Source organism: Salmo salar, chromosome 01 (genome assembly GCF_965601325.2).
Source record: "Salmo salar chromosome 01, fSalSal1, whole genome shotgun sequence".
NCBI classification, from domain to species: domain Eukaryota; kingdom Metazoa; phylum Chordata; class Actinopteri; order Salmoniformes; family Salmonidae; genus Salmo; species Salmo salar.
The window spans coordinates 162,100,463-162,126,830 of record NC_138291.1 but is presented as its reverse complement, the minus strand read 5'-3'; the positions used below and the strand labels follow the sequence as shown (position 1 = coordinate 162,126,830).

At 48.1% G+C, this 26,368-nt stretch overlaps 1 protein-coding gene across 2 annotated transcripts in view; it reads right to left on the bottom strand.

Moving 5' to 3' along the window:
• The window catches only part of LOC106568375 (G protein-coupled receptor kinase 3), a 90,129-nt gene that overhangs the window by 38,209 nt on the left and 25,552 nt on the right, over nucleotides 1-26,368 (bottom strand). For both annotated transcript variants that reach the window (XM_082955674.1, XM_045692215.2), the window contains exons 3-5: nucleotides 6,563-6,636; nucleotides 5,405-5,506; nucleotides 3,272-3,346 (exon numbers count right to left, since the gene is read on the bottom strand). In XM_082955674.1, the coding sequence (XP_082811800.1) occupies nucleotides 3,272-3,346; nucleotides 5,405-5,506; nucleotides 6,563-6,636 (251 nt within the window). The remainder of the gene's footprint in view (nucleotides 1-3,271; nucleotides 3,347-5,404; nucleotides 5,507-6,562; nucleotides 6,637-26,368) is intronic.

Genomic DNA, 26,368 nt, shown 5'->3' with positions numbered 1-26,368 from the left:
AGGGATGTGGTAGACATGTACATGTAAACAGGAGTACTGGAGGGGTTGTGGTAGACATGTACATGTAAACAGGAGTACTGGAGGGATGTGGTAGACATGTACATGTAAACAGGAGTACTGGAGGGTTGTGGTAGACATGTAAACAGGAGTACTGGAGGGGTTGTGGTAGACATGTACATGTAAACAGGAGTACTGGAGGGATTGTGGTAGACATGTACATGTAAACAGCAGTACTGGAGGGATTGTGGTAGACATGTAAACAGGAGTACTGGAGGAGTTGTGGTAGACATGTACATGTAAACAGGAGTACTGGAGGGATTGTGGTAGACATGTACATGTAAACAGGAGTACTGGAGGGGTTGTGGTAGACATGTAAACAGGAGTACTGGAGGGGTTGTGGTAGACATGTAAACAGGAGTACTGGAGGGGTTGTGGTAGACATGTAAACAGGAGTACTGGAGGGGTTGTGGTAGACATGTAAACAGGAGTACTGGAGGGGTTGTGGTAGACATGTAAACAGGAGTACTGGAGGGGTTGTGGTAGACATGTAAACAGGAGTACTGGAGGGGTTGTGGTAGACATGTAAACAGGAGTACTGGAGGGATTGTGGTAGACATGTAAACAGGAGTACTGGAGGGATTGTGGTAGACATGTAAACAGGAGTACTGGAGGGATTGTGGTAGACATGTACATGTAAACAGGAGTACTGGAGGGATTGTGGTAGACATGTAAACAGGAGTACTGGAGGGGTTGTGGTAGACATGTAAACAGGAGTACTGGAGGGATTGTGGTAGACATGTAAACAGGAGTACTGGAGGGATTGTGGTAGACATGTACATGTAAACAGGAGTACTGGAGGGATTGTGGTAGACATGTAAACAAAAGTACTGGAGGGGTTGTGGTAGACATGTAAACAGGGGTACTGGAGGGATTGTGGTAGACATGTACATGTAAACAGGAGTACTGGAGGAGTTGTGGTAGACATGTACATGTAAACAGGAGTACTGGAGGGATTGTGGTAGACATGTAAACAGGAGTACTGGAGGGATTGTGGTAGACATGTAAACAGGAGTACTGGAGTGATTGTGGTAGACATGTAAACAGGAGTACTGGAGGGATTGTGGTAGACATGTAAACAGGAGTACTGGAGGGGTTGTGGTAGACATGTACATGTAAACAGGAGTACTGGAGGGATTGTGGTAGACATGTAAACAGGAGTACTGGAGGGGTTGTGGTAGACATGTACATGTAAACAGGAGTACTGGAGGGATTGTGGTAGACATGTAAACAGGAGTACTGGAGGGATTGTGGTAGACATGTAAACAGGAGTACTGGAGGGATTGTGGTAGACATGTAAACAGGAGTACTGGAGGGATTGTGGTAGACATGTAAACAGGAGTACTGGAGGGGTTGTGGTAGACATGTAAACAGGAGTACTGGAGGGATTGTGGTAGACATGTAAACAGGAGTACTGGAGGGATTGTGGTAGACATGTAAACAGGAGTACTGGAGGGATTGTGGTAGACATGTAAACAGGAGTACTGGAGGGGTTGTGGTAGACATGTAAACAGGAGTACTGGAGGGGTTGTGGTAGACATGTAAACAGGAGTACTGGAGGGGTTGTGGTAGACATGTACATGTAAACAGGAGTACTGGAGGGGTTGTGGTAGACATGTAAACAGGAGTACTGGAGGGGTTGTGGTAGACATGTAAACAGGAGTACTGGAGGGGTTGTGGTAGACATGTAAACAGGGGTACTGGAGGGATTGTGGTAGACATGTAAACAGGCGTACTGGAGGGATTGTGGTAGACATGTACATGTAAACAGGAGTACTGGAGGGGTTGTGGTAGACATGTAAACAGGAGTACTGGAGGGGTTGTGGTAGACATGTAAACAGGAGTACTGGAGGGATTGTGGTAGACATGTAAACAGGAGTACTGGAGGAGTTGTGGTAGACATGTACATGTAAACAGGAGTACTGGAGGGATGTGGTAGACATGTACATGTAAACAGGAGTACTGGAGGGATTGTGGTAGACATGTACATGTAAACAGGAGTACTGGAGGGATGTGGTAGACATGTACATGTAAACAGGAGTACTGGAGGGGTTGTGGTAGACATGTAAACAGGAGTACTGGAGGGGTTGTGGTAGACATGTACATGTAAACAGGAGTACTGGAGGGATGTGGTAGACATGTACATGTAAACAGGAGTACTGGAGGGGTTGTGGTAGACATGTACATGTAAACAGGAGTACTGGAGGGGTTGTGGTAGACATGTACATGTAAACAGGAGTACTGGAGGGATTGTGGTAGACATGTACATGTAAACAGGAGTACTGGAGGGATTGTGGTAGACATGTACATGTAAACAGGAGTACCGGAGGGATTGTGGTAGACATGTACATGTAAACAGGAGTACTGGAGGGATGTGGTAGACATGTACATGTAAACAGGAGTACTGGAGGGATGTGGTAGACATGTACATGTAAACAGGAGTACTGGAGGGGTTGTGGTAGACATGTACATGTAAACAGGAGTACTGGAGGGATGTGGTAGACATGTACATGTAAACAGGAGTACTGGAGGGTTGTGGTAGACATGTACATGTAAACAGGAGTACTGGAGGGATGTGGTAGACATGTACATGTAAACAGGAGTACTGGAGGGTTGTGGTAGACATGTACATGTAAACAGGAGTACTGGAGGGATGTGGTAGACATGTACATGTAAACAGGAGTACTGGAGGGGTTGTGGTAGACATGTACATGTAAACAGGAGTACTGGAGGGATGTGGTAGACATGTACATGTAAACAGGAGTACTGGAGGGATGTGGTAGACATGTACATGTAAACAGGAGTACTGGAGGGGTTGTGGTAGACATGTACATGTAAACAGGAGTACTGGAGGGATGTGGTAGACATGTACATGTAAACAGGAGTACTGGAGGGTTGTGGTAGACATGTACATGTAAACAGGAGTACTGGAGGGATGTGGTAGACATGTACATGTAAACAGGAGTACTGGAGGGTTGTGGTAGACATGTACATGTAAACAGGAGTACTGGAGGGATGTGGTAGACATGTACATGTAAACAGGAGTACTGGAGGGGTTGTGGTAGACATGTACATGTAAACAGGAGTAAAAGTAACTAGTAGCAGGATAAATACCAACGGTCATGATAATAATAATAATAATAATAATAGAACTAGTGTAGGAACCCCACACAGGAGTTAGATTGGTGCTGCAGTTTGTGTGCATGTTCCTTACCTGGAAGAGAGAGGGAGGCACCTGTTTCTTGGCCAGGTGAGTCTGAACATGGTCCACTGCTTTCTTAGAGAAGGCCTGAGAGAGAGGAGGGAATCGAGAAGAGTATGGGGGGTGGTGGAGAGAGAGAGGAGGGGGAATGGAGAAGAGTATGGGGGGGTGGAGAGAGAGAGGAGGGGGAGTGGAGAAGAGTATGGGGGTGGAGAGAGAGAGGAGGGGGAGTGGAGAAGAGTATGGGGGGTGGAGAGAGAGAGAGGAGGGGGAATGGAGAAGAGTACGGGGGTGGGTGGTGGAGAGAGAGAGGAGAGGGAATGGAGAAGAGTATGGGGGGTGGGTGGTGGAGAGAGAGAGGAGGGGAATGGAGAAGAGTATGGGGGGTGGGTGGTGGAGAGAGAGGAGGGGGAATGGAGAAGAGTATGGGGGGGTGGTGGAGAGAGAGAGGAGGGGGAATGGAGAAGAGTATGGGGGGTGGGTGGTGGAAAGAGAGAGGAGGGGGAATGGAGAAGAGTATGGGGGGTGGAGAGAGAGAGGAGGGGGAATGGAGAAGAGTATGGGGGTGGAGAGAGAGAGGAGGGGGAATGGAGAAGAGTATGGGGGGTGGGTGGTGGAGAGAAAGAGGAGGGGGAATGGAGAAGAGTATGGGGGGTGGGTGGTGGAGAGAAAGAGGAGGGGGAATGGAGAAGAGTATGGGGGGTGGGTGGTGGAGAGAGAGAGGAGGGGGAATGGAGAAGAGTATGGGGGGTGGTGGAGAGAGAGAGGAGGGGGAATGGAGAAGAGTATGGGGGGTGGTGGAGAGAGAGAGGAGGGGGAATGGAGAAGAGTATGGGGGGTGGTGGAGAGAGAGAGGAGGGGGAGTGGAGAAGAGTATGGGGGTGGTGGAGAGAGAGGAGGGGGAATGGAGAAGAGTATGGGGGGTGGAGAGAGAGAGGAGGGGGAATGGAGAAGAGTATGGGGGGTGGAGAGAGAGAGGAGGGGGAATGGAGAAGAGTATGGGGGGTGGAGAGAGAGAGGAGGGGGAATGGAGAAGAGTATGGGGGTGGAGAGAGAGAGGAGGGGGGGTGGAGAAGAGTATGGGGGGTGGAGAGAGAGAGGAGGGGGAATGGAGAAGAGTATGGGAGGGTGGTGGAGAGAGAGAGGAGGGGAATGGAGAAGAGTATGGGTGGTGGAGAGAGAGAGGAGGGGGAATGGAGAAGAGTATGGGGGGTGGAGAGAGAGAGGAGGGGGAATGGAGAAGAGTATGGGGGGGTGGAGAGAGAGGAGGGGGAATGGAGAAGAGTATGGGGGGGTGGTGGAGAGAGAGAGGAGGGGGAATGGAGAAGAGTATGGGGGGTGGAGAGAGAGAGGAGGGGGAATGGAGAAGAGTATGGGGGGGTGGTGGAGAGAGAGAGGAGGGGAATGGAGAAGAGTATGGGGGGTGGGTGGTGGAGAGAGAGAGGAGGGGGAATGGAGAAGAGTATGGGGGGGTGGAGAGAGAGAGGAGGGGGAATGGAGAAGAGTATGGGGGGTGGGTGGTGGAGAGAGAGAGGAGGGGGAATGGAGAAGAGTATGGGGGGTGGAGAGAGAGAGAGGGGGAATGGAGAAGAGTATGGGGGGTGGAGAGAGAGAGAGGGGGAATGGAGAAGAGTATGGGGGGTGGAGAGAGAGAGGAGGGGGAATGGAGAAGAGTATGGGTGGTGGAGAGAGAGAGGAAGGGGAATGGAGAAGAGTATGGGGGGATGGTGGAGAGAGAGAGGAGGGGGAATGGAGAAGAGTATGGGGGGTGGAGAGAGAGAGGAGGGGAATGGAGAAGAGTATGGGTGGTGGAGAGAGAGAGGAAGGGGAATGGAGAAGAGTATGGGGGGTGGAGAGAGAGAGGAAGGGGAATGGAGAAGAGTATGGGGGGTGGAGAGAGAGAGGAAGGGGAATGGAGAAGAGTATGGGGGGTGGAGAGAGAGAGAGAGAGGGGGAATGGAGAAGAGTGTGGGGGGTGGAGAGAGAGAGGAGGGTCATGTGACAGTCATTTCCAGTCCAGTATACCATGTAAAGTGTTTTAGATTGGTTGGGGTGTTGCATTGTGTGTATTCATGTCAACTTCCTCCCTGAGAGAGGAGACAGTTTTAGGGGAGTTTGTTACACTGTGTTCCATGTTGACCTTACATGTGAACAGGAGAGGAGTTCCTTCATGATGTATCCATCATAGATCTGTCTGCTACGACACAACCTCTCCTCTTCAGAATCCAGCTTCTCATAATCCTTAATCTGATACACACACACACAGGGTTAATACACACACACGCCTCTGAAACACCATGGAATCAGCCTAATCTCAAACATCTCACATGGCCTTTAATACAACTGACACACTAGACTTCTGCTCTCTAACCACTGACCAGAGACAGACAGAGGGGGGAGAGAGTGAGACAGACAGAGGGGGGAGAGAGCGAGAGAGACAGAGGGGGGAGAGAGCGAGAGAGACAGAGGGGGGAGAGAGCGAGAGAGACAGAGGGGGGAGAGAGCGAGAGAGACAGAGGGGGGAGAGAGCGAGAGAGACAGAGGGGGGAGAGCGCGAGAGAGACAGAGGGGGGAGAGCGCGAGAGAGACAGAGGGGGGAGAGAGCGAGAGAGACAGAGGGGGGAGAGCGCGAGAGAGACAGAGGGGGGAGAGCGCGAGAGAGACAGAGGGGGAGAGAGCGAGAGAGACAGAGGGGGGAGAGCGCGAGAGAGACAGAGGGGGGAGAGCGCAAGAGAGACAGAGGGGGGAGAGCGCAAGAGAGACAGAGGGGGGAGAGCGCAAGAGAGACAGAGGGGGGAGAGCGCAAGAGAGACAGAGGGGGGAGAGCGCGAGAGAGACAGAGGGGGGAGAGCGCGAGAGAGACAGAGGGGGGAGAGCGCGAGAGAGACAGAGGGGGGAGAGCGCGAGAGAGACAGAGGGGGAGAGAGCGAGAGAGACAGAGGGGGGAGAGAGCGAGAGAGACAGAGGGGGAGAGACCGAGAGAGACAGAGGGGGAGAAAGCGAGAGAGACAGAGGGGGAGAAAGCGAGAGAGAGAGAGGGGGGGGAAAGCGAGAGAGAGAGAGGGTGGAGAGAGCAAGAGAGAGAGAGGGGGAGAGACCGAGAGAGACAGAGGGGGAGAAAGCGAGAGAGAGAGAGGGTGGAGAGAGCAAGAGAGACAGAGGGGGGAGAGAGCGAGAGAGACAGAGGGGGAGAGACCGAGAGAGACAGAGGGGGAGAAAGCGAGAGAGAGAGGGGGGAGAAAGCGAGAGAGAGAGAGGGTGGAGAGAGCAAGAGAGAGAGATAGAGGTGTGTGTTTCTCTCACTTCTTCATAGAACTTGAGTTGTGGTACGGCCTCATCTATTTCATTCAAACAAAAATCCTTGAACAGCAGAAACCCTGAAACAGAGAACACACTCACAGTCAGGGTTGTTTCTGTCACATTATGACATCAGCTTTATGTGTGTGTGTGTGTGTGTGTGTGTGTGTGTGTGTGTGTTTTGACCTAACTAAAAGTAGGAAAGGTAATGTCACTGCCAACAAAGCTTCTGGGGTCTGCACACACCTTTCATTTTGAGAAGTAGGCCTTTCTAGTGGATTAGCCTTAGTAAGAGAACAATGTCCTCATCTCATCGAGCAAATCCCCTATCAGACACACACATTGCAATGTGCTTGAAATGGACCACAATTACAGGGGGTGAGCGTCATCTTACATCTCTATTGTCTGCATATTATCTACGTATCACTGACACTAAAACGTTTACACACACACACAATCTACTGAAGCCCATCTGAACAGCTCGCAAAAAAGCCCTTGTGTTGCCACGGTAACCGCCTCGTAGCCGTCACGGCACGTGTGCATGTGTTGTTACAGCCAATACACTACATCATCATCAGTAGAGATATTTCACATCTCAGATGACAATCAGTGAAAATAAAACTTCATGTCTGTTGTGGAAGTAGATTTTTGCTTATTATAGTAAATATATATGTGGCTGGTTTCAGGAAGCTAGGCGGCGTATGTTGGTGTCACTACTTCACAGGAGAGCCATTTGAACGTATGCAAATAGAGAACACACACAAGGCTGATGTATAAAACACCTCCGGATTACATCTTCAAATTAAGGGCAACCATGGCATCCGTGACAGAGAGGGAGAAGCCTTCATCCATGTATACGGGTAAGATAGTCTAGCTAGCTACATTTTCAGATATTACAGGTTTCAACTTGTCAGAAAGTCGTTTTCATTTCGTTTTAAGTTAAAGTATACTGTTAGCAAGCTGGCTAACGTTACGTGTATGACCTGTTTAGTAATATTATTCGTATCTCAGAGCCATTTGCATTGCTAGTTATAGCCTAATATTAGCTAGCTAACGCTGAACCTGGTTGGTGAGTTACATGCAGGGTAGTAACGTTATGAGTTGGGATTATGGTTAATTGTTTAGCTAGCTAGCTACATGTCTAAACAAAAGATTCCACTTCGCAAGTATCTATTTCAATAGAATGGTTATGTCGTCACTGCGACAACTGTCGATAGACGTAGCTCTGGCCATCTACTCCGACTTCAGATGTCCGGTGTCAGTAAGCCTTGGCAAAAAAAAGCGTTATTAAATTGTTGCCAGCAGCACAGTTACAGTCACCAATGCTCTGGATAACATGAAAACAGCCTAACCTGCTCTTCTAGGGAGAGTAAAATGGTCAGAGTGAGGTGTACTCTCATTTGTATCTGGAGGTAGCTAGCAAGTTAGCCAACGTTAGCCAGTTAGCTTGACTGCTGTTGTCAGATCAGAACGCTAGGATCAACCCTACTCCTCGGCCAGAGCATCCAGTGTGCATTCTGACCGCTCCGTGTTTACCAACTGCCAATCTGACACCGCTCTGAGTTTACCAACGGCCAATCTGACACCGCTCTGAGTTTACTAACGGCCAATCTGACACCGCTCTGAGTTTACCAACTGCCAATCTGACACCGCTCTGAGTTTACCAACTGCCAATCTGACACCGCTCTGAGTTTACCAACGGCCAATCTGACACCGCTCTGAGTTTACCAACTGCCAATCTGACACCGCTCTGAGTTTACGAATGCCGAGAGCACACTCTGGCACTCCAGATTAAATTTAGGAACACAACCGTAGTATAAACCAGCCTTTAGTCTAGAGATCTTTGGTTGTTTAGTACATGGCCTCACATGTGAATCCTTAAAGAGATGGATGGGGCTAAAGCTTTAGAGGGTGTGAACGATGCTGAATAGGTGTAGACAAAGAGTTCTCCAGTTAAAATATAAACATGGAGCTGTTTTGTCGTATAAAGTGACTGACAATATGGCGTTGTCAGTACTCTGTGAACATCCTCCTGTGTGTCGGTCTGTCTCTCCCTGTAGCATTAGCCAATTAGCATTACTGCTGCTAAAATAGACAGCTAATGAGATGACACAGGAACAACCTTACATAGAAAAACACACGAGGCTGGGCACACCCCTCTGAGGTGAAAAACACACGAGGCTGGACACAACCCTCTGTGAGGTGAAAAACACACGAGGCTGGGCACACCCCTCTGTGAGGTGAAAAACACACGAGGCTGGGCACAACCCTCTGTGAGGTGAAAAACACACGAGGCTGGGCACACCCCTCTGTGAGGTGAAAAACACACGAGGCTGGGCACACCCCTCTGTGAGGTGAAAAACAACAACTAGCCTACAAGCTTTTCTCTTGAGACTTTAATCACCTCCCTCTTCCCCCTTTCCTCCAAATCATTATTTATTTCGCCACCTGGTCTCGCACTCTGCAGTGGGAGAACTGGTATGGTTTATGCTTTTGTTACTTCTAGGCTGGACTACTGCAATGCTCTACTTTCCGGCTACCCGGATAAAGCACTAAATAAACCTCAGTTAGTGCTAAATACGGCTGCTAGAATCCTGACTAGAACCAAAAAATTTGATCATATTACTCCAGTGCTAGCCTCCCTACACTGGCTTCCTGTTAAGGCAAGGGCTGATTTCAAGGTTTTACTGCTAACCTACAAAGCATTACATGGGCTTGCTCCTACCTATCTTTCCGATTTGGTCCTGCCGTACATACCTACACGTACGCTACGGTCACAAGACGCAGGCCTCCTAATTGTCCCTAGAATTTCTAAGCAAACGGCTGGAGGTAGGGCTTTCTCCTATAGAGCTCCATTTTTATGGAATGGTCTGCCTACCAATGTGAGAGACGCAGACTCAGTCTCAACCTTTAAGTCTTTACTGAAGACTTATCTCTTCAGTAGGTCCTATGATTAAGTATAGTCTGGCCCAGGAGTGTGAAGGTGAACGGAAAGGCTGGAGCAACGAACCGCCCTTGCTGTCTCTGCCTTGCCGGTTCCCCTCTTTCCACTGGGATTCTCTGCCTCTAACCCTTTTACAGAGGCTGAGTCACTGGCCTACTGGTGTTCTTCCATGCCGTCCATGGGAGGGGTGCGTCACTTGAGTGGGTTGAGTCACTGACGTGGTCTTCCTGTCTGGGTTGGCGCCCCCCCCCCCCCCCTTGGGTTGTGCCATGGCGGAGATCGTTGTGGGCTATACTCGGCCTTGTCTTAGGACGGTAAGTTGGTGGTTGGAGACATCCCTCTAGTGGTGTGGGGGCTGTGCTTTGGCAAAGTGGGTGGGGTTATATCCTGCCTGTTTGGCCCTGTCCGGGGGTATCATCGGATGGGGCCACAGTGTCTTCTGATCCCTCCTGTCTCAGCCTCCAGTATTTATGCTGCAGTAGTTTATGTGTCGGGGGGTTAAGGTCAGTCTGTTATATCTGGAGTATTTCTCTTGTCTTATCTGGTGTCCTGTGTGAATTTAAATATGCTCGCTCTAATTCTCTCTTTCTCTCTTTCGGTCTTTCGCTCGGAGGACCTGAGCCCTAGGACCATGCCTCAGGACTACCTGGTATGATGACTCCTTGCTGTCCCCAGTCCACCTGGCCGTGCTGCTGCTCCAGTTTCAACTGTTCTGCCTGCGGCTATGGAACCCTGACCTGTTCACCGGACGTGCTTGTTGCACCCTCGACAACTACTATGATTATTATTATTTGACCATGCTGGTCATTTATGAACATTTTAACATCTTGACCATGTTCTGTTATAATATCCACCCTGCACAGCCAGAAGAGGACTGGCCACCCCTCATAGCCTGGTTCCTCTCTAGGTTTCTTCCTAGGTTTTTGGCCTTTCTAGGGAGTTTTTCCTATGGAGTTTTTCCTAGCCACCGTGCTTCTTTCACATGCTTTGCTTGCTGTTTGGGGTTTTAGGCTGGGTTTCTGTACAGCACTTTGAGATATCAGCTGATGTACGAAGGGCTATATAAATAAATTTGATTTGAATTTGATTGGTTTACAGATGGTACATACATTGACCTAAAAACACAGGGACAAGAACACTACTGATTAAAGAGTCAATGACGCACTATCAAACGCAACGTGATAAACTGATTGTGAGCTGTTAGGCTGTGCTTCTTGGTGGAGAATTACAGCCTAACAACGGCCAGTGGGAAATCCCTGCCTACGTAGAAACCTTGAAAAAAACTAAGCTACTATAGGTTAGGAGAGAGGATAGGAGAGATGAGGATGGAAGTAAGAAGAATGGTAGATGAGAAGGGATCAGGGGAGAGCGGATGATAGGAGATTGGCATTTTCTCTTCTCTATGATTGAGTTACTATCACTCCACACACACGTCAACTCTGTCCTCCATAACAAAGGAAGAAGAGGTTATTTAATGCATGGGGCCATCTCACGGTAACACACACACTATATGACTGAGTGTGCGGTTGTTAACGGAGCTGGTGTGAGCAGTGTCTCTCCGTAACCTCAGGAGGTAGAGACCAAAAGGCAAAGTGGAAAAGAGAAGAGAAAGATAACCTGCTTACCACCGCTGTGCTTATTGATTCAGTTAAAGGCTATTTGATTAGCTAGCTACTATATCGTGCATCCCTATCAGTGAATATTCCGGAATCGGACGATATTAGCTAAAAATGCCAACATCGGTATCAGCCCGATGTCCAGTTTAACGCTGATGTGCAAAACCAATGTCAAAGCTGACGTACATACCTATATAACATAGGTACATGACATAATGACGCTACACGTGCAACACACCATTCCTAACCTAGCCCACAATGTCTGCTGTGTGGATCAAGCAGTCAACAAGTCAAGCAGTCATTTGAAAGAGTAAGAACATTTCAGCGAGACAACTCACAGGTCAAATTCATTAAATGCCAAGATAATGGAATTCATTGCCTTTGACAATCAACCCTTCTCTGTCGTGGATGATGTTGGCTTTCAGCGACTGGTCGAGCACTGGTACACGTTGCCCTACCGGAGTTACACAGTAATAGCGTCACTGCTATTAGCTTCACAACATACTATGGAAAGCCGATTGGGTCTTTGTGTCAAAAAAGATAGGTCAAATAACAGAATTTGATGTGTTAAATAAGCTTTTAATTTGACATGTCAAATAACACAGTTCTATTATAGAATGTTGTGTGTTCTGAATTTGCACGTGCAAGCCAAACGCCACCACTATTATCAGTAGCATGGTCAAAGCTGTACAAAAAAGTCTGCAAACAAGCAAACACCAGCCACGAACGATGTGTTTACAATACCGCGTTGGTAATAAAGCATTATTTGCTCGACCACAACTTCTGGGGTAGCTAGCTTTAGCTGGTACTAAGCTAGTGTGTAACCTTTATTTAAATAGGCTTTAGCTGGTACTAAGCTAGCACCAATACAACCAGCCTGAAAACAATGACCAGTAGAAACTGCAGTCATTTTCATTATTCTTAGCAATGATTTAGGAATCCTTGTGAGTAAGTATTAGCTAGGTTGCCACTTGTTGTTCGCCTATTGAAATTGAACTTCAGTTCATGAAAATAAATAGCTAGCCAGCTACTTAACCCTGTTGCCCAAAGCTAATGTTATAAGCAGCCAGCTAGCTTCATATGGCTAATGAGGCTCAACCGGACCTGGTTATGTTTTGTGAAGGTAGCCACAATAAGGATTAGGTACAATAGTGGAATTTGCAGTTGGCCTTCAAAATAAAAGTATCTCTTTGAAAGTGATGCAGAAGGTTACAATTTGTGGATCCGTGCCATATTTAGACAAGGTAATGTTAAAAAAAGGTTGTAATGTGAAGCAATGAAATGGGGTATCAGTCTACTCGGTGACACCCAGAGAACACAACTGTGAAGAGTTTACGCAAATGTTAGCATTGTAGCTCTTATCTCAGGACTCTCACTGTGAAATCACCTCCCCAGTCAGCATATTGTGTGTATTGACATTCATATTGCTCGGTACAGCTTTACCGAATGATTGGGGATCAATGAAATGGGGTATCAGTCTACTCAATACCCAAGATATTTTTTCCCAAAGTCCTCAGAGTTATCAGACTCCAAAACACCCACGCAGTATTGTTTTCCCTCTGGAATAGTGTTCAATACACATAGGTTGACAATAAATGTGGCTCAATTCACTGTTGTTACAGAGTCCCGCAATAAGAGCTATGACGCTAATGTTCTCTGGGTGTCACTGAGTAGACTGATACCCCATGTCATTGATCTACAATCCATAGGTAAGGCTGTACAGTGAAATAAGTATTTGTCAAATTAATAAAAATTGTCTTTTGATGATGTTATATAACATTCCAAGCTCGTTTAGCATGATCTATTCAATTATGGCATAATTATACTATTTGTATTCATTTGCATCACTGTCAATGGACATACTTTTATTTTGAAGGCTAACCGCAAAGTCCACTATTGTGGCTAGCTTCACATAGATGGGTCCGACCACCATTAATAAATAATAACAGTCTTATAAATTAGGGTTATTTTAGATGACACCTTGCTATATAGTTAGCTAGCTAAGTATAGCTACTGAAACAGATGATGTATTTTTGCTATGTTTTTGGGGAAGAACATTGTTTGCATCCATGAGCTAGCTAGCTTTTTCATGACCAGCACTGTAGGTGCTCGAGACGACTTTACCAGCATCATAGCATACATATCCATGAATCGTTGTGACATATGAAATACGAGTAATAGTGTAATCAATGTGTAATAACTACGGAAAAAATGAACGCGTTAGATTATGTGACGTGCCGTCATATTCAGGTCCTGATTGGTCTACAAGCTTATTTGGCACATCAAATATTGTTATTTGACACGCAAAGACCCAAACAGCATTCCATAGTATGAGAAATCCTGGAGGAGAATGAAACGACTGAACAAATGAACAACGAAACACAGCAAGTGAAAGAAATAGGTTTTGATTATGTTTTACTGGTAATGGGGACATACGTAAATGCCAACAAAATAACTTTTTGGTCAGTGTGGTGTGTGTGTGTGTGTGTGTGTGTGTGTGTGTAACCTTTTATTTAACTAGTCAGTTAAGAACAAATTCTTATTTACATTGACGGCCTACCCCGGCCAAACCCGGACGACACTGGGCCAATTGTGCGCCGGCCTATGGGACTCCCAATCACGGCCAGATGTGATACAGTCTGGATTCGAACCAGGGACTGTAGTGAGGCCTCTTGCACTGAGATGGAGTGCCTTAGACTGCTGCATCCGTGTGTGTGTGTTAACTATTTGACTGTACTAGAATGCTTAAACGGTCCCAAAAATTGTAAATATCGGTATCGCATTTTTTGGCAAGGAAAATATTGAATATCTGCCAAAAATGTCATATCACTACTAGCTACACATGCACTCACGCACACACAGATACACCCCCCCTATACGCTCACACACAGATACACCCCCCATATACGCTCACACACAGATACACCCCCCCCCCTATACGCTCACACACAGGTACAACACCCCCTATACGCTCACACACAGGTACACCCCCCCTATACGCTCACACACAGATACACCCCCCCCTATACGCTCACACACAGATACACCCCCCCTATACGCTCACACACAGATACACCCCCCCTATACGCTCACACACAGATACACCCCCCTATACGCTCACACACAGATACACCCCCCTATACGCTCACACACAGATACACCCCCCCTATACGCTCACACACAGATACACCCCCCATACGCTCACACACAGATACACCCCCCCTATATGCTCACACACAGATACACCACCCCCCCCCCCTATACGCTCACAAAGATAAACCCCCCCTATACGCTCCCTGTGGCTCAGTTGGTAGAGCATGGTGTTTGCAACGCCAGCATGGTGTGTGCAACGCCAGGGTTGTGGGTTCGATTCCCACGGGGGGCCAGTACAAAATAAAATGTATGAAAATGTATGCATTCACTACTGTAAGTCGCTCTGGATAAGAGCGTCTGCTAAAATGACAAAAATGTAAATGTAAACACAGATAAACCCCCCTTATACGCTCACACAGGTACACCCCCCTATACGCTCACACAGGTACAACCCCCCTATACGCAAAAACAAAGGTACACCCCCCCCATACGCTCAAATACAGGTACACCCCCCCATACGCTCACACAGGTACACCCCCCCTATACGCTCACACAGATACACCCCCCCTATACGCTCACACACAGATACACCCCCCTATACGCTGACACACAAATACACCCCCCTATACGCTCACACACAGATACACCCCCCTATACGCTCACACACAGATACACCCCCCCTATACGCTCACACACAGATACACCCCCCTATACGCTCACACACAGATACACCCCCCCTATACGCTCACACACAGATACACCCCCCCATACGCTCACACACAGATACACCCCCCCATACGCTCACACACAGATACACCCCCCTATACGCTCACACACAGATAAACCCCCCTATACGCTCTCACACAGGTACACCCCCCCTATACGCTCACACAGATACACCCCCCCTAAACGCTCACAGATACACCCCCCCCTATACGCTCACACAGATACACCCCCCCTATACGCTCACACAGATACACCCCCACTATACGCTCACAAAGGTACACCCCCCTATACGCTCACACAGGTACACCCCCCTATACGCTCACACAGGTACGCTCACACAGGTACACCCCCCCTATACGCTCACACAGGTACACCCCCCCTATACGCTCACACAGATACACCCCCCTATACGCTCACACACAGATAAACCCCCCCTATACGCTCACACACAGATACACCCCCCCTATACGCTCACACACAGGTACACCCCCCCTATACGCTCACACACAGGTACACCCCCCCTATACGCTCACACAGGTACACCCCCCTATACGCTCACACAGGTACACCCCCTATACGCTCACACAGGTACAGCCCCCCTATACGCTCACACACAGATACCCCCCCCCTATACGCTCACACACAGATGCACCCCCCCCTATACGCTCACACACAGATGCACCCCCCCCTATACGCTCACACACAGATACACCCCCCCCCCCATACGCTCACACACAGATACACCCCCCCCCCTATACGCTCACACACAGATGCACCCCCCCCATACGCTCACACACAGATACACCCCCCCCCCTATACGCTCACACACAGATGCACCCCCCCCATACGCTCACACACAGATACACCCCCCCCCCCTATACGCTCACACACAGATACACCCCCCCCATACGCTCACACACAGATACACCCCCCCCCCTATACGCTCACACACAGATGCACCCCCCCCATACGCTCACACACAGATACACCCCCCCCCCCATACGTTCACACACAGATACACCCCCCCTATACGCTCACACACAGATACACCCCCCCTATACGCTCACACACAGATACACCCCCCCTATACGCTCACACACAGATACACCCCCCCTATACGCTCACACACAGATACACCCCCCCTATACGCTCACACACAGATACACCCCCCCTATACGCTCACACACAGATACACCCCCCCTATACGCTCACACACAGATACACCCCCCCCCCCTATACGCTCACACACAGATACACCCCCCCCCCCTATACGCTCACACACAGATACACCCCCCCCCCTATACGCTCACACACAGATACACCCCCCCCCCCTATACGCTCACACACAGATACACCCCCCCCCCCCTATACGCTCACACACAGATACACCCCCCCCCCTATACGCTCACACACAGATACACCCCCCCCCCCTATACGCTCACACACAGATACACCCCCCCCCCCTATACGCTCACACACAGATACACCCCCCCCCCTATACGCTCACACACAGATACACCCCCCCCCTATACGCTCACACACAGATACACCCCCCCCCCCCTATACGCTCACACACAGATACACCCCCCCCCCCCCTATACGCTCACACACAGATACACCCCCCCTATACGCTCACACACAGATACACCCCCCCTATACGCTCACACACAGATACACCCCCCCCCCTATACGCTCACACACAGATGCACCCCCCCCATACGCTCACACACAGATACACCCCCCCCCTATACGCTCACACACAGATGCACCCCCCCCATACGCTCACACACAGATACACCCCCCCCCCCTATACGCTCACACACAGATACACCCCCCCATACGCTCACACACAGATACACCCCCCCATACGCTCACACACAGATACACCCCCCCCCTATACGCTCACACACAGATGCACCCCCCCCATACGCTCACACACAGATACACCCCCCCCCATACGTTCACACACAGATACACCCCCCCTATACGCTCACACACAGATACACCCCCCCTATACGCTCACACACAGATACACCCCCCCTATACGCTCACACACAGATACACCCCCCCTATACGCTCACACACAGATACACCCCCCCTATACGCTCACACACAGATACACCCCCCCTATACGCTCACACACAGATACACCCCCCCCTATACGCTCACACACAGATACACCCCCCCCTATACGCTCACACACAGATACACCCCCCCCCCTATACGCTCACACACAGATACACCCCCCCCCCCTATACGCTCACACACAGATACACCCCCCCCCCCTATACGCTCACACACAGATACACCCCCCCCTATACGCTCACACACAGATACACCCCCCCCCCCCTATACGCTCACACACAGATACACCCCCCCCCCCTATACGCTCACACACAGCTACACCCCCCCCCCCTATACGCTCACACACAGATACACCCCCCCCCTATACGCTCACACACAGATACACCCCCCCCCCTATACGCTCACACACAGATACACCCCCCCCCCATACGCTCACACACAGATACACCCCCCCCCCATACGCTCACACACAGATACACCCCCCCCCCCTATACGCTCACACACAGATACACACCCCCCCCCCATACGCTCACACACAGATACACCCCCCCCCCCCCTATACGCTCACACACAGATACACCCCCCCTATACGCTCAAACACAGCTACACCCCCCCATACGCTCACACACAGCTACACCCCCCCACACACAGCTACACCCCCCCACATACAGCTACACCCCCCCCACATACAGCTACACCCCCCCACATACAGCTACACCCCCCCACATACAGCTACACCCCCCCCACACACAGCTACACCCCCCCACACACAGCTACACCCCCCCACACACAGCTACACCCCCAATACGCTCACACACAGCTACACCCCCCCACATACAGCTACACCCCTCCACATACAGCTACACCCCCCCACATACAGCTACACCCCCAATACGCTCACACACAGCTACACCCCCCCACATACAGCTACACCCCTCCACATACAGCTACACCCCCCCACATACAGCTACACCCCCCCACATACAGCTACACCCCCCCACATACAGCTACACCCCTCCACACACAGCTACACCCCCCCACATACAGCTACACCCCCCCACATACAGCTACACCCCTCCACATACAGCTACACCCCCCCACATACAGCTACACCCCTCCACACACAGCTACACCCCCCCACATACAGCTACACCCCCCCACATACAGCTACACCCCTCCACACACAGCTACACCCCCCCACATACAGCTACACCCCCCCACATACAGCTACACCCCCCCACATACAGCTACACCCCTCCACATACAGCTACACCCCCCCACATACAGCTACACCCCTCCACATACAGCTACACCCCCCCACATACAGCTACACCCCCCCCCCACACAGCTACACCCCCCCACACACAGCTACACCCCCCCCTATACGCTCAAACACAGCTACACCCCCCCATACGCTCACACACAGCTACACCCCCCCACATACAGCTACACCCCTCCACATACAGCTACACCCCCAATACGCTCACACAGCTACACCCCCCCACATACAGCCACACCCCCCCACATACAGCCACACCCTCCCACATACAGCCACACCCCCCCACATACAGCCACACCCCCCACCCTCTTAAAGAATGTGTTGTGGAGGTATAGCAGGAAAAGACAGTGAGATGGTCCAGGGTGACAGGGTTGATGTGCATGGTGAAGCATCATTTCCCTCTGTAGTACAGAGCTAACTCTCCCACCATCACTACACACTTCTGTCTGCAACAGCATCTCTATCTCACCAGCCCAGCGAGAGAGAGAGCAAGAGAGAGCGACTATCAATTTTGCTGCCAACTAACGGACCCTCATTAAGCGGTCATGCATACAAGGACCAAACGTTTCGTTTTCGAAATGATAGTTTCCGGATTCGACCATATTAATGACCAAAGGCTCGTATTTCTGTGTATTATGTTATAATTAAGTCTATGATTTGATAGAGCAGTTTGACTGAGCGATGGTAGGCAGCAGCAGGCTCGTAAGCATTCATTCAAACAGCACCTTTGTGCGTTTTGCCAGCAGCTCTTCGCAAGTCTTCAAGCATTGCGCTGTTTATGACTTCAAGCCTATCAACCCCCGAGATTAGGCTGGTGTAACCCATGTGAAATGGCTATCTAGTTAGCCGGGTGCGCGCTAATAGCATTTCAAACGTCACTCGCTCTGAGACTTGGAGAAGTTTTTCCCCTTCCTCTACATGGGTAACGCTGCTTCGAGGTTGGCTGTTGTCGATGTGTTCCTGGTTCGAGCCCAGGTAGGAGCGAGGAGAGGGACGGAAGCTATACTGTTACACTGGCAATACTAAAGTGCCTATAAGAACATCCAATAGTCAAAGGTATATGAAATACAATAATCCCTATAATAACTACAACCTAAAACTTCTTACCTGGGAATATTGAAGACTCATGTTAAAAGGAACCACCAGCTTTCATATGTTCTCATGTTCTGAGCAAGGAACTTAAACGTTAGCTTTTTTACATGGCACATATTGCACTTTTACTTTCTTCTCCAACACTTTGTTTTTGCATTATTTAAACCAAATTGAACATGTTTCATTATTTATTTGAGGCTAAATGATAGTATTTATGTATTATATTAAGTTAAAATAAGTGTTCATTCAGTATTGTTGTAGTTGTCATTACAAATAAAAATAAAAATAAATAAATAAATAAAATTAGATATATATATATATTTTTTAAAAATCGTCAGATTAATCGGTATCGGCTTTTTTTGGCCCTCCAATAATCAGTATCGGCGTTAAAATCATAATCGGTCGACCTCTAGTACAAAGCCAATAATACACACTGAACAAAAACAAACAAAATGTAAAGTGTTGGTCCCATGTTTCATGAGCTGAAATAAAAGATCCCAGAAATGTGCACAAATGTGTTTACATCCCTGTTAGTGAGCATTTCTCCTTTGCCAAAACAATCCATCCACCTGACAGGTGTGGCATATCAAGAAGCTGATTAACAACTCAGTCAATTGCCGCACCGGTGAGTCAATTTAAGTTACATTACAATCCACCAGTTTAAACTAGAAACATGGAGGGTGTTTTGCATTGGATGAGTCTCAATCCACAGCATCCGCCAGTGTCGAGCTGCGGCGAAAGATGGCGAGCTAGAGCGGTGTTTGTCAGACCATGAGACATCCCTCACGGCCCTTTTTGCCATTTCTGAACGTGCTATTCAATGCGCTTTAGTAGTAAAGGCCAAATAACTGTTTATTATATAAGACCTAATGGGGTACTAAAATTCTAAATCAAATCGCTAAATGATCCAGAGTATGACCATCTTAAAACGATTTCATGTCAGCTTCCTCCGGTTTCTTCACCTGTGGAATCATCTGAGACCAGCCACCAGGACAGCTGATGAAACTGTGGATTTGCACAACCGAAGAATTTCTGCAAAAACCATCTTAGGGAAGCTCATCTGCGTGCTCGTCGTCCTCACCAGGATCTTGACCTGACTGCAGTTCGGCGTCGTTACCGACTTTAGTGGGCAAATGATGACATTTGATGCCCACTGACACACTGGTGAACCCCGGTTTCAACTGCAGTTTCCTGAAGTCAACGTTGTGAACAGTGTCCCATGGTGGTGGTGGGGTTATGGTATGAGCAGGCATAAGCTATGGACAACAAACACAATTGCATTTTATTGATGGTAATTTGAATGCACAGAGATACCGTGAGGCACATTGTCGTGCCATTCATCCACCGCCATCACCTCATGTTTCAGCATGATAATGCACAGCCCCATGTCGCAAGGACCTGTACACAATTCCTGGAAGCTGAAAATGTCCCAGTTCTGTAGTGATACATAAGGCAAATGGTAGATACACCAGACACTGATTGGTCGAAGCCCCTATCTACTTTTTAAAGGTAACAGATACATATCTGTATTCCCAGTCATGTGAAATCCATAGATTAGTGCCTCGATTGATTGATTTCTTTATATGAACTTTAACTCAGTAAAATCTTTCAAATATTTTGTGAGTGTAATGTTCTGCTCGTTTATTTCCCTTTTGTTTTAGTAGTGTTGTGGCCAACATTTTACTAACAATAACAGGCCAAGTATCACGATAGCGAGTAGTATTGCGCTACCACAGGGAGAGAGAGGCCTGGTATCCTGTCCCCCCCAGATGCTTGTTCCAGTTGTGTAAACATGCTGCACATGTGCTATGCAAAAAAAAATGTCACTGATATTCACACTTCCACTCAATACAAACACATTAAATTAACTTCACACTGTATAATACAATACTGCATAGAATGGCTGATTTGCTCATATTTGCAAAGGCCTACCTGTGATTTGGCTGGAGGAATATACATGCATAATGATCTGCATGTCAATGTGGCAGTATGGGGAAAACACTGCATGAAACAATCATTATTTACTCTTCAGTTAAACAGACTATCCCTCTGTCTCCCTCTCTCTCAAACACACACTCTCTCTCACAAACATATACACACACTGCTCCCAACTTTAAAAACATTAGGCACCAAACAGAATTTAAGAATCACCAGAAAGCAATAGATTGTTTATATATTTTAGGCGTACATTATGCCTATAAGAATCCTACAGTGCATTCGGAAAGTATTCAGACCCCATCCCTTTATCCCTCATTTTGTTACGTTACAGCCTCTTTCTAAAATGGATTCATATTTTTTTCCTCATCTTCACACAATACCCCATAATGACAAGGAGAAAACAGGTTTTTTTGCAAATGTATTCAAATTCAAAAACAGAAATACATTATTTACATAAGTATTCAGACCTTTTGCTATGAGACTCTAAATTAGCGATGCACTGATACGACATTTTTGGCCGATATCCGTTATTTTCCTTGCAAAAAAAAAACAAAAAACATACCGATAACCAATATTAAATTTTTTTGCAGCCTTTTAAGCATTCTAGTACAGTTAAATAGTTAACACACACACACGGTCTAAGGAACTGCATCTCAGTGCAAGAGGCGTCACTACAGTCCCTGGATCACATCTGGCCGTGATTGGGAGTCCCATAAGGCGGTGCACAATTGGCCCAGCGTCGTCCGGGGTAGGCCTTCAATGTAAATAAGAATTTGTTCTTAACTGACTTGCCTAGTTAAATACACGTCACACACACACACACACACACACACACACACACATAAAAAAGTTATTTTGTTGGCATTTACGTATGTCCCGATTACCAGTACAACATAATCAAATCCTATTTCTTTCACTTACTTGCTGTGCTGTTTCTTTGTTCAGTCTCAACCAGGAGTTCATCATACATGTCAAGCAGTGAAGTTTCAGCTCTGTCTGTCCGTGGCCTCTCTTCCTCGGTGCACATTGTCACTGTGTCCATTTCCATCTTGTCCAGCTGTGTATGTAACATTTCACGTAAACCCTGTTTCTTGTCTGCATCGAAGTAGCGGTCCTTGTACCTAGCATCGAGCATGCTGGTGACACAGTAAAGAGGCTCAGAGAGAATGCCGCCGACTCACTTGTTCACAGCCTTGAGTACTTTTAAAAGTTTTAACCCCACGGTCTGTGTCTGCAGTTTTGTTGAGCAAGCGTTTCAATGCCATGACAGAGGGTATCACGTCTGCTGCAGACAGTTCATGAGCTTATTTCTCCAGTCTGTTGTTCGAATGGAGCTAGGAGTGTGTTCATGTTTCCAAGTTTTAAACATGTTCTCAAATACCATGGAAATGGCAGCAGCAGTATGACAACCAGCACATTCATGAGCGTGCAATACTACTTTCCTCAGTACGAAATCCTAGACAATCCACTGTGCTGTCAGACTCAGCATGCTCATGGGGCTGATATCGTTGGTCCAAATGTCAGTCGTGAAGCCAGAGCCCGGACTTGAACCCGATCGAACATCTCTGGAGAAACCTGAAAAAAGCTGTGCAGCAATGCTCCTTATCCAACCTGACAGAGCTTGAGTGGATCTGCAGAGAGGAATGGGAGAAACTCCCCAAATACAGGTGTGCCAAGCTTGTAGCGTCATACCCAAGTAGACTCAGGCTGTAATCACTGCTTCAACAAAGTACTGAGTAAAGGGTCTGAATACGTATGTAAATGTGATTTCAGTTTATTTTATAAAATGTGCAAACATTTCTAAAAAGCTGTTTTTACTTTGTCATTATGGGGTATTGTTTATAGATTGATGAGGGGAAAAAACGATGTAATCCATTTTAGAATAAGGCTGTAACATAACAAAATGTTGAAAAAGTCTGAATACTTTCCGAATGCACTGTACCTTTAAAATACATCTCATGAGTAGTGAAGCAGACCCTTCTCCTTTCTTCCTGTGCCAATCAAATCTGCCTAAGACCTACTGCCAAGTTAGCAGGTTGTTAGCTTGGTAACATGACTGAACAATGGTTTGTCAAAGCAATAATTACCAACCCGGGATTAGTTTAAAAAACGCCCAGCGACATAGTTGGTTAAATTAAATTAAATGCGTGAAAAATGGCAAAGGAAGAGGAAAGTTAGCTCTGGTAATATGGGGGATTTGTGTTCATTTGAGCTAGAGACACGCCCTTTACTTTGCTGTAAAGCTGCAAGCATGCTTTTGAAGAAGCTGTGCTCCATTTGTTCCCTATGGCACTCACCAAGACAGAGAAATTGCAGAGCCTACTCAGACTGGCCTGTGCTCTTGGTCCTACCAGGGATCAAATGATACAATCGCTCAACTTTGCGGCTCATTACAGCTGCCACGCGTGATAGGTGCATGAAAGTCAAGTGGACATTATCGGACCGACGCATACAAGAGACTAGTGGCCGTTGCTTCAAAACATTCATCTGAATTTATAAACAAAACAAACTTTGCCATTTTCTAACAGGCGCCAGCGGGTTCCTCAGATCGGTAGGGCAATATTAAACCATACTACAGTATTCTAAAACGTTGGTATCATGAGGTGTTGATTCCATGATATTACCGTGGTACCGGTATACACCGTGCAACAATATTTTGTTTGTCTATTTCACTTGCTTTGGCAAAGTAAACATGTTTCCCATGCCAATAAAGCCCTTTGAATTGAGAGAGAACAAACTCCTTCCTGCTCCCCCTTCCCTCTCGCCTTTATCTCTTCTCCAGACCCTACGCATCATTTCCTCATAAGCCCAAGCCCCTCCCTCCCTTTCCTCCTTGGTTCCTGTCAGTGGCACACAGACACACCAGGGAACAAGGATTCTGCCTTCCTAAGACCTCTACGCACACACAAACTATTGTACACATGCACATACATTTGTAAACACGCACAAACTCACACACACATTAGGGTTAGTGTGTGTAGAGAGGATCCTTGTTTGCAGAGAGGGCGTTTGTGCATGCAAAGCACACAGTCGTTGGTTGGTGGGTGTTATTCAGTGGAATAAGGTTAGAGGAGAAAGAGCGAGAGATTTTACATCGCTGGAGTCAGGGATTAACCTGAATCACAGGACACTTCAGCAGTCACCAGCTAAATCAACAAATGGCCTTCTCACAAAACACACACACAGCAAAGCCCACACACACATACACACATACACACACACACACACATACACACACACACACACACACACAGCAAAGCCCACACACACACACACACACTCCTAGGATGAGACATAGGCTTCTCTGTGCTTTGTGTCATTACTGGAATCACCTGAACTGACTAAATTTAACCTGCTGATTAAGCCGCCCGAACTCACAGCTCAACACGGTCCACACACACACACACACACACACGTCTCCTCCCCTTCCTCCATCTCCACTCTTTCACTCCAGTCCTTTTAACCGAAGCGGTTGATTCTGGACCAGGCCCGTGATGTAGGAAGATAGGTAGGGCTCTCTTCTTTCTCCCCGTCTTTCCTTCACTATCTGTGTTGACAACCCGCCTGCTCTCTGTTCTGTCCTTTCATCTCTTGTCACTATTCAGGAAGTGTGTCCATGCTCAAACCTCCCACACACACACACACACACACACGTACTAACCCAGGAAAACCCCTCAACTACATTCACTTTGAGTCACTCAGACAGCATAAGCTGCAGAAAAATGTATAGAATTGCAGGAAATGAGCTTTAAAACTGCTACATTTTGTACATTGTCATTTCGCAACTGCGGCCACTTTCTCTTCCCCACACACACTCTCTCACACACACACTCTCTCACTCAGTCAAACCGTCTCCCTCATTCAATGTCATTATAAGCCTGTGAAGTAATACATCAAAAAAAGTACACTACACACACACACACACACACACACACACACACACACACCCCCCCGCCCCCTCACATCTAAAGCTCAAACACACACACTGACTCCCTGGCTCCATGCTAGCTGTCCTCCACATTGAAGGTCAGTCCATGTATAATGCATCACACACACTGGCTCGTCTGCTACCACACAGTGACCATCAATCAGGAACACCGAACATTTCCACAACACCTTCTCTCACTCTAAACTACTTTCAGTCTTTCCACTGATCTCAACCACTCTCCCTCTTTCTATACCCTCATTCCTCTTTTCTCTCCCATCCAAACCTCCCCCGGGTTTTTTTCTCTCTCTCCCTCTCTCCCTCCCTCCCTCCCCTCCACACTCCCTCCTCTTTCTCCCCTCCACACTCCCTCCTCTTTCTCCCCTCCACCCTCCCTCCTCTTTCTCCCCTCCACCCTCCCTCCTCTTTCTCCCCTCCACCCTCCCTCCTCTTTCTCCCCTCCACCCTCCCTCCTCTTTCTCCCCTCCACCCTCCCTCCTCTTTCTCCCCTCCACACTCCCTCCTCTTTCTCCCCTCCACACTCCCTCCTCTTTCTCCCCTCCACACTCCTCTTTCTCCCCTCCACACTCCTCTTTCTCCCCTCCACACTCCTCTTTCTCCCCTCCACACTCCTCTTTCTCCCCTCCACCCTCCTCTTTCTCCCCTCCACCCTCCTCTTTCTCCCCTCCACACTCCTCTTTCTCCCCTCCACACTCCTCTTTCTCCCCTCCACCCTCCTCTTTCTCCCCTCCACCCTCTCCTGAGGTAGAGTCAGGTCTGGCGAGGGCTTTCAGACTTGTCTAGCACAAGGTCATGAAATTAGCTCAATGTGAAAACTCACTCTGCCAAAATCCTCACAGCTCACCAATCACTCACCCTCTCCCAGAGACACAATCAAATACACACACAATAAGACTTACAGTAACAGCAGGCTACACACACACAGGCTCCAACTCTGTCTGGGAAACACATTTCACACCAGTCCAGAGTTTATAAACACACGGGCCTGATGCCAAGAGCTGGACAGAAAGAGTGAGAAAAGAGGGGAGGAATGGGGGTGGGAAGAGAAAGAGGGGGATGAGAGAATAGAGGATGGATATTGTCATTTAGGGAA